The sequence below is a fragment of the Coffea arabica genome, chromosome 11e (assembly GCF_036785885.1).
Source record: "Coffea arabica cultivar ET-39 chromosome 11e, Coffea Arabica ET-39 HiFi, whole genome shotgun sequence".
Lineage (NCBI taxonomy): Eukaryota > Viridiplantae > Streptophyta > Magnoliopsida > Gentianales > Rubiaceae > Coffea > Coffea arabica.
This window is the reverse complement of record NC_092331.1, coordinates 50,533,770-50,551,433: the sequence shown is the minus strand read 5'-3', so window position 1 is coordinate 50,551,433 and position 17,664 is coordinate 50,533,770. Positions and strand designations below refer to the sequence as shown.

General features: G+C 39.8%; 1 protein-coding gene across 2 annotated transcripts; it reads left to right on the top strand.

Annotated features, from left to right (window-relative positions):
* Nucleotides 1–12,233: 12,233 nt before the first annotated feature.
* On the top strand, nt 12,234–16,069 carry LOC113718732 (protein SIEVE ELEMENT OCCLUSION B-like). Of its 2 annotated transcripts, XR_011824948.1 has the most exons (8): nt 12,234–12,541; nt 12,683–12,790; nt 13,026–13,468; nt 13,751–13,860; nt 13,984–14,126; nt 14,229–14,705; nt 14,863–15,635; nt 15,857–16,069. XR_011824948.1 is itself a non-coding variant. In XM_027243639.2 (7 exons), the coding sequence occupies exons 1-7, from the start codon at nt 12,419–12,421 to the stop codon at nt 15,478–15,480; spliced, it is 2,022 nt and encodes a 673-aa protein (XP_027099440.2). In that variant the 5' UTR covers nt 12,234–12,418; the 3' UTR covers nt 15,481–15,760. The 2 variants fall into 2 exon arrangements, 1 of the variants encoding a protein (XP_027099440.2); XM_027243639.2 differs by lacking the exon at nt 15,857–16,069 and having other exon boundaries at nt 14,863–15,760.
* Nucleotides 16,070–17,664: the final 1,595 nt, after the last annotated feature.

The window sequence follows — 17,664 nt, the reverse complement described above, 5'->3', positions numbered from 1 at the left end:
GAAAAATTTCAACCGAACTCTCCTGCATGGCCTCAAGACCCGACTGCACCGAACTGGATCGTCTTGGGTGGAGGAACTCCCCAGTGTTCTGTGGTCGTATCGGACCACGCCGAGGTCATCTACGCAAGAGACCCCCTTCTCCTTGACCTATGGAGCGGAGGCTTTCATCCCTGCTGAAATCCTTACACCCAGTCCTCGGCTGACAGCCTATGTGGCCGAGGTAAACGACGAAGAGAGACAGTTAGATCTCGACCTCGTCGAAGAGAAAAGGGATATTGCCTTATCTCGGATTGCTTCCTACAAGAACACCTTGACCCACTACTACAATGCCCGCGTCAAACATCGGCGATTCCTGCCAGGAGACTTAGTGTTTAGAAAAAACTCGGTCAGCCGAGCTGAACCGCAAGGAAAATTGGGCCCGAAATGGGAAGGCCCTTACCGAGTTGTGGAATCTAGTTTAAGTGGGTATTGTAAGTTAAGTTACCGAGATGGCTCTCTAGTGCCGAGAACTTGGCACGCCGAGAATCTCAGGCTGTATTATGTTTGAAAATTTTACAAAGTTATCACTTTAGCTACTTAGTTATTTTTCAATACAGTGATGGCACATATCTGTTATTAAAAAATAAGGGGGACAAAGAGGGGACGAAGCATGAAAATAAAAGAGCTGAACTGAGAAGAAAATATTTCATTCAAATAAGAAAGGGCATTACAAGAGGAAGTACAAAAGACCAAGGTCAGGAGTGTTGCTAATCACCTCCCACCTCGGATTTACAAATAGAGCCCTAGGAGATAATTCTCCGTCTCGGCTTCTTCTTGGCCGGTTGCCTCCTCGATTTCTTCCCCGCCGGGGTGAGCAATTTCTCCTCCTCCTTGAACTTCGGCACCCATGTCGCCGACATCGCCCCCAACGTCTTCCCCTCCTTCCTCCTCAAAGACCTCGTCGAGCTCAGCTAGCCATTTGTTGAACTCATCTTGGATTTCGGCCAAGTTCCTTCCGGATCGGATGCCCTCGGCCATCCGATCACACAACTCCTTGGAGTCCTCGTTGTAATGGGCACTGTTCCTCAAGGACTCCAAGGCCTCAGAGGGTAGATAAGCTGCGGCCTCATCAATAGCCGACGTGAAGCCAAGCATAAAGCTCGGCCTTGACAACTGGCCGAGGTCCCCGATGAAAGTCTCAGACTTCCGGAAATCTTCTACGGCCGAGGTCCTTGCACTCTCGAGGGCCTGCTCATGGGTCTTCTTAGCCTCCTCTGACCTCTTCTGCTCTTCCTCCAGAGCTGACTTCAGACTATTGATAGTGGCCTCGGTCTCTTCCTCCTTAGTCTCGGCCTCTTGAAGCCGTCTTTGAAGCTCGGACTTCTCGGAGTCAGACACTACTTGCTTTTTCTTCAGCTTGGCAATCTGATCTTGCAGTTTGCCGGAGTCTTGCTCCTCAAGCAGCTCACAATACCGATGTGCCATCTCGGCCACAAAGGTTGTGTTGGAGGCCGTGGTCACCATGACGCTCTGGATCATCTCGACCGGGGTCAGCTTCCTGGTGAAATCCAAGTCTCTCGGCAGGGTGGACTGCATCACCAGGTCTTGGGCAACCCGAGGGTGACTGCATCGGTCGTTGACCTTGAGCGACCAGTCCGGACACCATTGCTCGCCGGGGTGAGATTTCTCTTTCCCAGAAAACACCGGTTGGCATTGGTAGCGGTTCCATAGTGAGGACGCCGTCACCGCGTTGACCGGAGACTTCAACTGTTTGCCTCGGCCATGTCGAGGTGGAAGTGCTGTGGTCGCCCCTAATGGCACCCCTTCTGGCACCGAAGTGGCGGACCCTGTGGCCGCAGCAGCCGAGCTGCTCTGGGCTGCCGGGGTGGGGGTGGTCACCTCCACCGAAGGCTTGGAGGACTGCCCTTGTGATTTCTTCTTGGGCGGAGGCGCCGATGTCTCGCCTGAGTTTTTTCTTTTCGACCTCTTTGCCACCTCGGCACCTGAGCCCGACGTGATGATATCGGATAATTTGATCACTGCAAAAAGAACAAATATTATCATTTGCTATAGCCGAAATGAAAATAAAGCTATGAAAGAAAATTACAACGTATCTTAAGTTTTGTGGAAATGAGGGGAGTTCTGTCAGGAGGGATCAGAGCTCGGCTAATTCCCCCGTCGACCAGCACGGCCTCGGGGTGGTCCCAACTGAAGATCCGAAGTTCGGACCCCATCAATTTCTGGAAGGACTCCTCCTCGCGATCCCCAGCGGAGGGGTCGGCTTTCGATTTGATGGGCCTCCACCAAAAACCCCGGGGGAAGTCCACGGCCGAGACGAATATGAAGTCGCGTTTCCAGTCCTTTATTGAAGAGGGGGCGCCGATGACTAGCTTCGGGATGGTTTTGTTCCGGTTGCAGACATAGAACCATCCCTTATCTGTCCCATGTGCCTTGAAGGTGTAACATCGGCGGAAGAGATCCACGGTCGGGGTCACCTCTTGATGTCGGCACAGCATCTCGAAACCTACGAGAATGCGGACTGCGTTTGGGACGAGTTGGGTGATTCTTAAGCCGAAGTGACGGAGAACATCCCGAAAGAATCTTGACGTCGGCATCCTCAGCCCGGCCTCCAACTGTTGGAGGTAGATGGCCACAGTGCCCATGGAGGGCCTCTCGGCCGAATCGTTCGGTCCGGGCGATGTCATGAGATACCCCGGCTTGAAGGGATACTTCCTTATCACCTTCCAGGCCCTATCTCTTCCCACGCGGCTCCTAAACTGCGGCATCTTGCCGAAGTCCAGGTTGGCAGCATCTCTTGGAGCGACGGGCTCCAGCACCCCCTCGTCGTGGGGTATTGCAGTTCCGAGGTTAGTGTCGTATTCGACATCGGAACCGCCCTCGCTCATCTCTGATGACTCTGACCCCGGTGGTGTCCCAGCCACTTCTTCCTCGGCCGATTCCCCCACATCGGTAGGTTCGGACCCCGTTGAGCTTGATGAAGTCGAATCTTCCGAAGTGTCCGGCACCTCCTCGGCCTGGTAGCTCGGTTTCACAGTTTCCTTGTGGGTTTTAGCCGTTTTGGCCATGAGTGAATGATGAGATGAAGAGAAAGATACTTACTGTTGACTACGGAATCTGACGAAGTGGATGACTTCGGTTGATATCTCGGCTGGCAGGACTGACCTCGGCGACGCTCAAGAATTTTACAAGTGAGATTGAGAAAGAAAGTGATGGGCCATATGGTGAAAAGGACCCCCTATTTATAGGGAGTCGGGGGGAATCCGAAGAGGCGGCAAGAATGCGAAAAGGTTACCACGTTCGAATTCAAAAGGACGTGCCTCTCTCTCTCTCTCTCCTCATTAATGACTCGTCCTTTCAACTGACACTCTCTCTCTTCACGAAACGTCCCACTACCTCACGACGCGACGGTTACCAGTGACCACGTCCCGTCAACTGACTCGCCCACGTGTCCCGTCCCCGTATCTTCCGGAGCGGTTTTGGAACCCCGACTCTTCATGACTTCGGCACAAGGAAGCCTCGGTACCTCCCTAACTCGGAGCTCCCTAGGCTTGGGGGGCTTATTGAGGGTGGTCACCTCGGATGAACCTTGTTGCCGAGGTGATCTTGTTTCGTCTCCTACACGAGCAGGGCCATCCCCCGATCCAGACCCCGAGATTGGATCGGCCCATGGTCTCCTACTCGGATGACCTCTGCACCCTTGGCTACCACTTCGGCTAGACGCTGATGACGTCAACACCCCTGACACCACCCAGGACAATGCTTTATCTGAAAAGCACTGGGTGATCTTAATGACTACTGCGCAGGACCCCCGTCATCCAGCCCAGGCGGCTACAGTGTCAGAGTCAGGCCTCCTGGCAAGAGACGGAGCCGTAATGTCAGGAAATGGGTCCCACCAGCATGAACCCTCTGTCCTGACCTCCACTTCCACTCTATAAATACTTCACACACTCCCAACAAGTAAGCATGCTGTTCATTTGACAACACTATTGCTTTTCTCTCGTTCTCATACTAACTTGATCGTCGGAGTGGTCCTAGGGGAGAAGCCCCGCCATTCACTTCGGACAAAAGGGTACACCTCACTTCATCTCAGAGGAGCCTGATTCTGGTCGGTTCAACTACCCACCAAAAATCACCTCCTCAACTACGGCTAACCATATTGTGCCACCTCACTTGTTATAGCTTATTGTCTGTATATTTCATTGTTTGATTTTTCATTCATTCAATTAAAGAATGGAAGTCATCTTTCACCATTCTTTTGCCTCTCACCTCTGCATTTTCAACCCTGCCAGAAGTCAAAAGAAAAAGGTTAGCCAGTGGTCATGGCTAATGAGGTGCAGACCCCTGTGATGAAGGCCTCAGGACCTATGTGAATCCAGCCTTTGAGACACCAAGAGTGTCATTTCAAGTGAATCAGGCTAATCCAAGAGCTGAAATAATAAATGAGCCAGAGATAGTCCAGAAGATTGCGTCAACACCAACTGGATACCATCCTTGAGATGAGGGAAGTGATTTGCTGCATCTTTAACACCTGCTTGCATCACTTCTGTCTGCTGGTGTCTTCACGTTCCCTATTAAGCTCCTCACCTTATGCAATATGTTTTTCCTGGCTCAGTCTTTTCTCCAGTAAGATAGGAGACGCATGACCCCGTATAAACATCAACTTGATGGCAAGTGAAGGCATGCCTTAGTTAAAAAATCCTCTCTCATCACCCCTGTATAAGGTTAAATGTCGCCTCTTATGTATCCTTATGTGCATCTTTTGTAGTATGCCAATCCATATGCGTCTTTTGTAGTATGTCAATCCATCTATTTATAAAAAATATTATTTGGCTAAAAATCAAATAACAGTAGGAAACCAATGTTAATTTCTAGACTTGTACAGAATAGGAAATAACTTCTAAATTCTAATCAAAATAGAAAATTTCTTGGCTACTAGTTTAAGTAGTTAAAACCAATTAGAAAACTAATTACTTTCACAAAAAGTAAAAAAATCCTGCCTAAAAGAAATTAAACCAATTTCCTAACAAATTTTCACCTTGACGAATATTTCTTTTAGTAATCATTTGCTTTCAACTACCAAATAATATGGTACCGAACTACATATCCGAATCAATACAGTCATAATATCCAATTAATTCAATCGGCAAATGGACATGTATAGTTATCTCGAGTCTAACCTCTTGTTAACTCGTGAAAAGGTGTCTCAATTCACCATCTTTCTTTGCAAGATTTTTTCTTACCACCACTTGTAACTTGGAATCCCCTTTTGTGAGCTTTATTTCTACCCATTGATGCAATCAAGTAGTAAAATTATCATACCTTTTCCCATTCTCAAGACTGTTTTGCCATATATAGTTTTCAAAACTCCATCTAAAATTAAAAAAAACTCGTAACTGTCAGAGTCTTCAGACACTTAGGAATTAGATCCCTTTATTTCTTTAGAACACATACGACACCACCTAAAGAATATGATTCGAATTTAAAAACCATCCGGGATGAAATATCAACCGTTGGAGTTATAAAAAACTCTCCACCAATTCATGTCTAAAATCAATATTGAACTCCACTTTTTTCTTAACCCTTAAACCACTTTCCTAAATTTACTGTCAAGTATCTTTCCAACTTCTCATTTCTCACCATCAATATTTTTTACCAAGTCATTGAAACAAGAATACCATCCATTAAATTGTTCAATTGATAATAGCCATCAACCTACTTGATATCAATAATCAACTAGGACCCTACCATGAACCCCGCTCTGATACCAGTTTGTTGGGATCGAAGCGCAGAACAAATAACTATTGAGATATCAAGTACACAACAATTTAATGAAGAACAAGCCATAAGCCTAAAAAATCAATGTACAATAATACAACTTGAATCCAAACCCAACCCTTGTAATACAATTTGAATCCAAACCCAACCCTTGTATAGCATCTCTAATCTCCCAAGATTCCTTTCTCACCACTCATGTATAAGGCTACATGTCGCCTCTTGTATGCCCTTATGTGTGTCTTTTTGTACTATGCCAACCCACCAATTTATAGAAAACATTATTTGGTCAAAAATCAAATAATAACAGAAAACCAATGTTAATTCCTAGACTTATATAAAATAGGAAATAGCTTCTAAATTCTAAACAAAATAGAAAATTTCTTTACTACTATTTCAAGTAACTAAAACTAATTAGAAAACTAGTTACTTTCACACAAAATAAAAAACCTGTCTAAAAAAATTTAAGTCAATTTTCTAACAACTAGTGGTTGACCTGATGAAGCAGTAGTTGATTTGGCAGAGTGATGATACCTAGAAGGTGGTAGATAATAGGAGAATCAGCATCTAGAAGCTATTACAATCAGCTGGCAGATACTATTTTATGAGATTCTCAACTATAAATACTTATGCAGAAGGCAAAGAAAGACAAAACTCTCAAAAATAGAAAATAACAATTTGAAGAATATCTCTCTAGCTTTTCTAGGAATTAGAATTCGGTCTCAATTAGAATTAAGAGTTCTGTTGAATTTTATTCAATCGTTAGCATAAATCTACTTTGTTTAATCAATCATCAGCCTAGTTTTTTTTTTTCTCAAATTCAATGACAAGTTCAACTCCGAGAACCTTTCAATCAACTTCTTTCATCATCCATTTGTTTATCAGTTACATCTGTACAATAATTTTAAGTCCTTGATTCGATCAAGGCAGGACATGCAGCAATCTTTGATGAGTTAGATGTGGGTGCACTTTAAATCAGTTCTCTTACGTTTTCAATCCGCAGCTCTTCTTAGTTTTCAATCAACTTGGTTATTTTTATTTCAACAACGGCATGCTCAGAAATGAATTCAGTTTAGTTTGCCAGCTACAAAAATTGGGATGAATAGAAATGTCAGAGTCAGTGGGACATTGTCAAAGTGTCTGATTTGAAAAGCATGCTAGAAGGAAAAATCATCTCAATCACCAAGTGTTCATCACTCAAAAGATGGTTGACATGTTGAACCAAGTCCACTAATTAGAGGATCTCTGAAGATACTTCCTAAAGGTTAATGAACAAATTGGTGTAGGGTTTTTGACAAATGGAAAAGTATCAATTAGTAGAACATGTGAGAATCAACAAGAAGCAGTTACAATCAGCTGGTAGATACCACTTCAAGAGATTCTCAACAATTAATACTTGGGCAGAAGGCAAAGAAAGATACAACTCTCAAAAATAGAAAAAATGACAATTTAAAGAACCTCTTCTAGCTTTTCTAAGGTTTAAAATTAGGCACCAACTCTCATCTCATTTCTAGTAATTAGAATGAGGAGCTTTGTTGAATTTCATTCTGTTGAGTATGTCTTTGTATCTCACATCGGGACTTTTATAAAGAAGTATCTCCTCTTGGTAGATATAAATATAGTGGACTTAAGTAAGTTTAAATGTGCTAAGGACACCGACCCAAGTGCCATATGCACCAGTCCTAGAGAATTTTGGTGGGCCCACACCCCAGTTTGAGAAGAGTTTTGGTTTGGTATCAAACCAACCTTTGAGCCATTAAATATTTAGTGCTATTTAGACTCTTTTGTATTTTTAGTTTTAGGTGCCTTTTGGACCCGAAAATTATTTCCTAGGATTTTGTACTCTCTTTCTGTTATAGTAAATCTGCTACCCTTTTACTCGTGGATGTAGGTCAATAGGACCGAACCACGTAAATTCCTGTGTTTCTTTGTTTGATTTATTTGTTTTGTTATTATCATTATTGAGTTGGCAAGAACCCTTGACAGGTGCCGAACCTGTGCAATAATAAATACCTGCTCAAATAAAATACAAATTCTGTATGTAGCGGTAAGCAGGGTCGAATCCACAAGGACTGGGGATAATTTAATTTCTTCTCAAGTTCCAGATATGGGGGGTTTTTGAAAATGAGAGTAACTAAATTACTTGGAATGAATTAAAATAAAATAAAATAACTACAACTCAAATAACTAATTATCACAATAAAAGTAATAATGGACGAACTCTAGCCAAGAGACAACTTCAGAGATGGTTCACTTAATTCGATCACAGATGCAAGGATTATTCCAATTACTATCTGATAAATTAGTTATAGTTGTCATACACGCGATAAACAACCAACTCTTCCTCAATTTGTCGATAGCCAAGGTACGACCGTTGACTATTTCTCTAATCAGGAAATAACCCTAGGTACGACCATAGAAGTTCAATTCCCTAATTGCATGAATAATTAGAAGAGTCTAATTCTAACCAATCAACACGCTACGAGGGTCTCTTTAAGTTAGCCTGTCTATCCCCCTGACACGAACCCAATCATGCCAGTTGCCACCAGTTTAGAATAATTAAACAATTACGGATTTAACTATCCTAATTGGCTTCATGTTATTGAATTAATCTAGAATCCGGGCCCTGGATAATCGAATAATAAAACAACCATATGAACATAAAGCAGAAGATAGACAAATACCAGTGAATAATGGAAATAAATAAAAACTAATTCGATCTCACAAATTTAGTAGAACCAAATCCTCCGTTGTTCTTGACTAGACAAATTTAGCCACGCCTCATAAGAAAATCTTCAAGTAATTCCAATGAGGTCCAGGCCATCAAAAGAGCCAAGGAAGAAACAAAACTAAACTATCCTAAAAACTATTGATCCCCCATCTCTCCTACGTTTCTCCCTTTTTAAAGCCAAAAGGAAGTCTAATGCTATCTCTAGTGGTCCCCACACCAAATTCAAAGTCTTGTACGTTTCTTTTCCTAGAGTCCAAATGACTCATGCTTCTTATCCGTGGTCCCCGCACATGTGGACAAAACCTCTAAAGTACTTCTTGCTCCAAGTCTCTTACGTAGCTTTCTTTGAAAAGCCCACATGACTAAATGCCTTGCACTAGCTTGTGGTCCCCACCAATTCAAGAGTCCAAGGTCCTTAGAAGTCTCCATTTTCCCATAAAAGTCCCTCCTTTTTGGTAATTTTCTGCTTTGTTCCTGAAATTAAACCCCAATACCAAATATAAGTAAATATTAATAATTAAAACAATATTTGGCAAGAATAAAAGGGGAAATTAACAATAAAATTACTAACAATTAACACCCTATCAACCCTATTATTCTCATTGGTCAATTTCCTGGGACGAGACCTAACAAATTGGTATCAGAACTTTAGGTTTTGGGTCATGGTTAGATTTTGGATTCTTGATGACAATAATAGGTTTTGGGTGCTACAGAGAGTGAAGAAAAGAAATTTTCATTGGAGTTCAATTGGGTTTTGAAGAAGAGTTATTTGGCCTGTTGGAACTCGTTAAGGGCATTGAGAAGAAGGTAGAGCAAGATTACTATGTTTGTGGTTTTTAGCCCATTGGGATCTGTTGAACCTTTTGTGAGATTTGACCCGTTGGGACCTGTCGAACCTTTTGCATCTTGGTTCGTTGGTGACTCGTTGTGGTTTGTTGGGACTTTTATGATTCATTGAGATCCGTTGGGACTTTTATAAAGAATGTGGAGCTTGTTTGCTATTTGTCTACTATTTACTGATGTTGAATACATGCTAAAGTGGAGATTTGTTGAGTATGTCTTTGTATCCCACATCGGGACTTTTATAAAAAAGTATCTTTTCTTGGTAGTTATAAATATAGTAGACTTAAGTAAATTTAAGTGTGCTAAGGGCACCAACTCAAGTGCCATATGCACCAGTCCTAGAGAGTTTTGGGGGGCCCACACCCCAGTTTGAGAGGAGTTTTGATTTGGTATAAAACCAAAAGAGCAAGTCAAGGGTCTTTGGGCCATTAAACATTTAATGCTATTTAGGCACTTTTGTGTTTTCAATTTTAGGTGCCTTTTGGACTAGAAAATTATTTTCTAGGGTTTTGTACTCTCTTTCTGTTATAGTAAATCTGCTACCCCTTCCTCCGTGGACATATGTCAATTGGACCGAACCACGTAAATTCCTGTGTTTCTCTGTTTGATTTATTTGTTTTGTTATTGTCATTATTGAGTTGGCAAAAACCTAATTATTCTCGTTGGTCAATTTCCTAGAACCAGAACTAACACATTCAATCATTTATGTAAATTTACTTTGTTTAAGGAATCATCAAGCTAGTTCATACTTTTTCTTTCTCAAAGCCAATGGCAAGTTCAAGTCTAAGAACTTTTCGATTAACTTCCTTCATCGTCTATTTCCTTATCAGTTGCTTCTGCACGGCGATTATAAGTCGTTGTGCAATCAAGCCAGGATGATTACCAATATCTGACGAGTTAGATGTAGTTGTACTCCAAATCAATTTAAGAATATTGTAAGAGAACGATCATGTAACTTCCATATTATTTGATACTTTTCATGGAGGACGTTGAATTGCGCTTATCACTTGATTCTAAAGCCCCGTGTGTCGTCATGACTTAGGAATCACTTGAGCAATACTCCAAGGACTACTGATGCAAAAGTTCAACGCATCATATAAAAGATTGGAGAAGTATGGTTCACATTCAAGCCTGCTGATAGAGGAGGGAATCAATCGACTTATAGGCCTTTTAGCAAATTATGGATCCTCTTACACTTCCTTTTTTTGCCAAAAGAATTAGTAGATTAGATAGGATAACTTCTATCAATTAACGTTAGGATTTGTAATCAAAATTCTTGCCTGCCCTTGGCTAACATGATAGAATCTACATTTAGCAACCGCCCAGGTTATAACTGTTATTGTTGACAACAAATTACGTTGTCTATCTATCTCTTTTAACTTAGTTATAGAACTTATTAGAGCAAAAGGGTCATTCTCGTATTACTGCAAATTATCAGACAAATTAAGATTCTGTGTCAGAGTGAGCAAGCTTTACAGTGACAGAATTACAGAAACTTAAAGCCAAGCTCCATTCTATTGATGTGCTTTCCTGGTCTTCCTTTGTGGCTTCTTATATTATAATTAAACCAAGCATCAAGTAAAGAAAAAGAAAAGCACCCCCCCCATTGCTAAAGGAGTAAAGTCATACGGTTTAACTAATTCGTTGTCATTTCTCACGTTGGAACTACCTACGATTCTTAAACAGGAATGCCCTACATTCACCTCTGCTCATGCCAAGAATAGTACATGACTATGGCTCTACCAAGCTGGGAAAAGGAGCAAAGGAAAATAAAAATAATAACTAGAAATTTTTGGCATAAATGTCATTAATCAGTCAGAAATTGATAATAGTTTCCTAACTTATTTAGACCATATACATAATCCAAACAGATTCAGATCAAATACACATATTTAACCAGATTTGCAAACCTAAAATATTTTTAGAAACTGACTTTTGATTTATCTATTGAAAAAACTTAGTAAAATTTCGCCTATTTGCCCCCAAAAAGTAATTATTAGTTAATACTCCTTCGCTTTATAACTTTCCTATAATATACTAACATCTACTTGCCGAGCTAAGATAAGATGCCAATTTAATTATGATTATTTAATTTCCTAACTTTAAATTAAAATATCACTTGAAATATAAGTAGATTACAAAAGGAAAATATATTCAACAGGAAAGTCAAGTTGTCATTCTAAAAAATACAATTGAAATGTTATTGTATCGGAGGTCCTTGTTTTCAACTAAGGAACTCTAGACTCTATTCCCTCCAATACAAGTTCTAAAATTAAACTAACTTTTGTTTAGAAATTCTTCTATTATATTATTAATTTTTAGGTTTTAACATTTAAACAATAATTTTCTAATTGATTATTTTTCTTAACATTTAACTTTGACGGGATTTGTATTTTTGATTTTTCACTATGTTATCTTACTTCATTATTGAATCAAACATAATTTGCTAGGATTCTAAGATTAATTTTTAACAAAAAAGAAAATTGTTTATGACTTTTGAAGATTTTGTCTAAAGCGTTAGAATGCTAGTTATAATATTTTGAATTTATAATTTAAATTTATCATACTTTCTCTACTTCATTTTTCTTATATTGCCATGCACTTGATTTCTCGCCCCCCTAACCGAAAGTTTTGGCTACATCTCACTTCAGTGAGCTTTGCAAGCCTAACAAGCTTACCTGCAGATCACTTGAAATTTCCAACCTCTCACAAACTTCACTGGATAAAACCATATTCAAAGCAAGGAACATGATTCATTCAACCTTTGGCTTTATTCCTTTCATTTTATTTTATTTTTTGGGTTGAGCCATTCTACCTTTATTCCATTAGAACATGATAAATAAGGCCCCCAAGCCATTCTTTGCGCCACCACATCTCTCATCAAATACCTCAACAGCTTCCCGCAATAGCTAGTAAAACTTTGCCAACTACAAGGGGCCAGCAATCGCAGCCCATTCAGCCACAACAGCAACTGCACCCAATTCAGCAGTTGAAAGAGCTGTGCCCCGCCCAACGAGTGAAATTGTACCCATAACCAGGGGCCATCCACTGTCTCAAGCAACCAATAAAGCAATGGAGATGGACAGGGTGAAGGAAGTTCTAGATACACATGTACCAGATGGCCGTGATTTTGATGTAAAACCTCTCGTCCCCATCGTTGAGGATATCATGAAACGTGCTACATTTCTTGGCGGTGTATGTTATTGTTACTAATTTATTGTCCTCGTTTCACGATATGTACATAATGGAGTGTATATATATGTCCTTGTCCATGAATGTGTTGTTCAGTCTATCACCTGTTCTGACATGAAATTGTATCTCTGTTGTGCATTTTAGGGGGCACAAGATCAAGATTATGCTGATACATGGGAGGATACGGCTATTCGCAGCGGTTACACTGACATGCCAGAATTAACATATGCTATCAACAAAACAATTAATGAGGTATGCGTTCTGTATATGTACATATCAGAGCTCCAGTGGACATAGGACTTTCACGAAGCACTAGACACAATTTCGGCGAATTCAACCATGTTCGAAATAGAAAATGATATTGCACTAACACGCGCGCACACAAAAAGAGGACATTGCATAAACAGATCTCAGACTAAAAAAATATATTGTGCATTTGTACTTTACTGACATTGTTACTCAATGTTGTAAACGTAATGTATGGCAGGTAATCTGCAACTGCAGTTCGGGAGGAGATGAACATTTTGTTGCTATGGCACTCTGCCGGTCACTATCAAGATATGCGTGGGAGGACAAGGTGGCAATAGCTCTTGCAGCTTTTGCTGTGAGTTATGGTAAGTTCTGGCTGGTTGCTCAGCTTCGCACTACGAATCCACTAGCCAAGTCACTTGCAGTTATTAGGGAACTCCCAGAAATAATCGAGCATACTGAAGCCTTGAAGCGAAAGTTTGAGGCAGTTAGTAACCTCAGTAAGGCAATGCTGAATGTGACTTCTTGTATTATTAACCTCAAGGAGCTGCCCATAGAGGACATTGGTCAATCAAATGAATGGGTGTTTCTTACTGCTCATGTCCCCACAGCAGTTTACTGGACTGTTCGTAGCATTGCTGCTTGTTCTTTTATACTGAACCTTACTGCCCTTGGACCCGAGTATGTTTCCAGTTTTCCCTTCTGGCCAAGCTATATTCTTGGTTTCTCTGACTATTTGGTCTGATGATAGAAAATGTCCTAGTAGCTGAACGTGCTGGCATGTACAACAAGAAGATACCTTCTGCACTATTTCTTACAATGTTTTCAGCAGTACTCCCTAGAAATTTATGCTTGCCTAGCTATTTGCAATTTTCATTAATGCAATGAAGCATGACTAAGCAGTTAGACCAACATTTGCAAACTTATTATTGTGATTGCTTACTTGTAATTTTTTTTTAACAGGTATGTCGACTCAGCTGCGGAGGCGTGGGACTTGAATGGTGTGGCTCATAAGCTTGCCAAAATTAAAGAGGACCTGAAAGAGCAAATGAATAGTATAAAGCAGAAAATAGGTAAATTACCTGCATATTGAACTGTTCAGAATACTATGTGGTACACATACTATCATAAAATAGGTAAATCAGAATTGTGTAAACTACTTCAGCATTTAATGAACAAGTCTTCCCATGTTACAGAGGACAAGAGACAGAATGATGCATATAATGCACTTGTTGAACTGTTTAAGACACCCAACACTGACAACACGAAGATTCTTAGTGCTGTGATAAATGTCAAGGAGCACCAGCTGCACCTGTATGATGGAACTAACAATAAAAGAGTTTGTCACTGCTCTTCACCAGAACTCATCTTCCCTCCTTTTGCATGTTGTCTATCATAGTATCATGTATGTGACGTCTTTCTATCTTTTGGATGATGACAGGCCAGCCTTGACATATTGAGAAAGAAACATGTTTTGCTACTTATTTCAGAACTTCACATACCCCAAGAAGAGCTCTCTATCCTCCATCAGTTTTACACCGAATCAAGGCAACAGCCAACTAAGCTAGATAAACAGTACGAGGTTGTTTGGCTTCCAGTTGTTGACACATTCTCAAATGCAACTGATGAGCAGTTTGAGCTTGTCCAAAACTCAATGCCATGGTACTCGGTTCACCCTATCATGCTTGAGCCTGCTTTCATCAGATTCATCAAGGACGTCAAGAGCTTTGACAAGACACCACAACTTCTGGTCTTGCATCCACGGGGAGTTTTACCAGGTTACAATGCTCGGGACATGATGTGGGTTTGGGGTAATTTAGCTTTCCCTTTCACTGAAGAAAGAGAAAAAGAACTATGGACGGAAGCAACCTTGATAGAATTGTTAGCCGACTCCATTCATCAAAACCTCTTACTTTGGGTATTGACATCTTTCTCATCTCGGACACCAATAAACTCGCTAATTTGGGTCAAGAAATAGTAAAATAAGCCAAACTTGAAATTCTGCAGAGTGGTTTTACATTGCTTCTTGGTACCAAGTATATATAATAGTATTGAACATATTTCATGTTACACAGGCTGATCAAAACAGATACATATGCTTGTATGGTGGAGCGGACATTGAATGGATCAGGAGATTAACAACTATTATGCGGTCTGTTGCAAATACTGCACGTATCCCTCTGGAGATGCTCTATGTGGGGAAAAAAAACCCGAAGGAAAGCATGAGGAAAAACAATTTCATCATCCAGGCTGAAAACCTAAGCCACATTTTGCCTGACCTGATTAAGATCCAAATTTTCTGGATGAGGCTGGATATCATGCTTAAGTCCTGGGGTCAACACGGCATGTTCGTGAAGAGTGATTTAATACACCATGTTGGGAAAATAATTTGCTATGACCAAGATGGCAAGGGATGGGCTTTCATTGCCAGAGGCCGGCATGAGATGGCTAAAGGAATAGACAAAGAAGTTTACCAGTGCTTGAGCAAGTTTGACGAGTGGAAGGACAAAGTTGATTACCCCGACCGCTTTGTGATTGCTCTGGACGAGCAACTTCGTGAGCTCCAGACCCCTCATCACTGCAACCGCCTCGTATTGCCCGAAAGTACTGGGCAGATACCTGAGAAGGTGTCTTGTGCTGATTGCGGCCGTCCCATGGAGAGTTTCATCATGTACCGTTGCTGCACCGATTAAATTCAGCAATTATCTTGAACCCAGATCACGTTAGCTTTGGAGAACCAATCTTGAAGAATAATAAGCAAGCAGCTCCTGGTTCTCCCAAACTAAACTAGTACCATATATTCAAGAGTTTGCTATTATTCAGTGATACATAAAAGAATAAATTTGCTGTAAGTTTTGCTTCCGTGGCTTTCATGCCTCCTATGATGACAGTAATAATGCTGTGTGCTGTAAAAGTAATATTAAATATTCCTAGTAATGACTAAACAAAGCTTTCCTCTTAATCTTCTCATTATCTCATCTTCCTCTCAGTTTTTGGCCTTTTTTTTGTTTGACTACTTTTACTTTTTTTTTTCATTTTTTGTTCTTATTTCTATTATATCTTTTGCAGAATGCAGAAATAGTAGTTTACTGCTGCGAAGAAATTAAGCTTCCCTGGTGATTACTGATTACAAACATATGCAACTTTTTCCTGGTTTTTCTTTGTGATTATTTTCTGTTTTCGTTCTGCACTCTACAGCCAAGTTCTTCCATTTAATTGCTGCTCAGTGTTCTGCCAGTGAAGGTCGATCAGTGACCTCTATAATTGAGAGGAGATAGTAAGTGATCATTAGATTCATTCATTTTTGGTGTAATTCATTCTTGATCTTTAGCTTCCTCTTCTTTTATAAAGAAAGTTGATCTTTGGTATTCTCCCGAGTTCTTACTCATGAAATCCATTGAGAACCAATTAATAAGAAAGTCAGCTTAGTAGTTATAATCTAGTTAAATTGTAACAAGCGAAATACTTAATCCATGCATGTCTTTAATTGCTCAAACCACACTTTGATACTATTTCCCTTAGAACTAAATTCATCAATTAAGTTTTAGTTTACAAAAATATTGATGACATTACTTAACCAAGCGGAGAAAATAAATTGTGATTATAATGGTTGTAGATATAATAGGGATAATCATTAATTAGCACGAGTTTGAATCAACCAATGCAAATTGGGAACAGAAATTAGAAAGAAAAAAAAATTGTAGCTTGATTCTAGAGTTTCAACCTTAGTCCCTAGGCAAAGACGCAGCAACAGATCTTCTGTCTCATACCCTATGCTACTCTCTGTTCAACTTTTTATTATATTGTTATTTCTCCTATATAAATATCATGTTTTAGTTCTTTTTTTGTTTTCTTAAAATTCAATAACTATTAATTGAGTAAAAAATAAATACAACAGCTTCAAAAAAGCAATATATAATAGAAAATTAAAAAAAATATAGCAGAAAATTCATAAAAAATCTCGTTTTTATGCATTTTGATTTTTTGAGTTTGTTAAATTTTGTGTATTACTCAATTAATAGTTATTGGATTTTAAAAAAACAAAAAAGAACTAAAACATGATATTTATTTAGAAGAAATAGTAATATAATAAAAAGTGGGACAGAGAGTGGCACAGGGTGTGGGACAGAAGATCCGTTGCTAGGCAAAGAACTCCTCGGTGGCGTGAAGCAATATTTATTTATTTACAACTAATATACTAAAACCTGTAATCTTCCCAATCCTCAAAAATTCAAGGGAAATAAACCAAACAAACATACGCAAGTAGTAATCGTAACAATCCGAGCATTGAACAACTACAACAACCTGAGAATTGAATGTTTTAATCGGAAATGGTCGGAATGAATTTTGAGTTTTGATGTATCTTTCATTGACGCGTCGATTGTGAGCCAACGAACACAATGTCTCACTGAAGCAAAACCCTAGAATTGAACTTCAAGCTGATTTTGGAGATGAGAGATCTAGAAGCAATAACTCAGGAAAAAAAAGAAACATATACACCACAATGAAAGCCAAAAGGAAAATAAAAGGTAATTTGTTGATATAAAATTACTGATTTCGACACAACTTGAACAAGTTCTCTACCTTGTAATCTCACTGCTTGCATTATTATGTATGATCACCATTATCATTTGACAACAAGATTAAATTATCCTCATTTTCGCTTTCACTCTATCTGTTTCTTAAATCTCACATTTTCTCTATTATAAAAAAAATAAAAATAAAAAAAGAAAAAGTTGAGTCAAATCACTGACTAGATTGAGGACACCTTTTCGTATTTTGCCAATAGCATAATATTTATCATGCAAGAATCCAGCACTGTACTGTATCGACAGAAATTTTCTTCCCTCGCATCCGATTGAAAGCCCCAAGAACTT

Bases quoted from the DNA above. Each gene is read 5' to 3' on its own strand.
- LOC113718732 (XM_027243639.2), top strand. From the start codon at position 12,419: ATGGAGATGGACAGGGTGAAGGAAGTTCTAGATACACATGTACCAGAT. The intron at 13,861-13,983 runs GTAAATTACCTG...CCCATGTTACAG, and splicing joins TAGTATAAAGCAGAAAATAG to AGGACAAGAGACAGAATGAT. The intron at 14,127-14,228 runs GTTTGTCACTGC...GGATGATGACAG, and splicing joins ATGGAACTAACAATAAAAGA to GCCAGCCTTGACATATTGAG.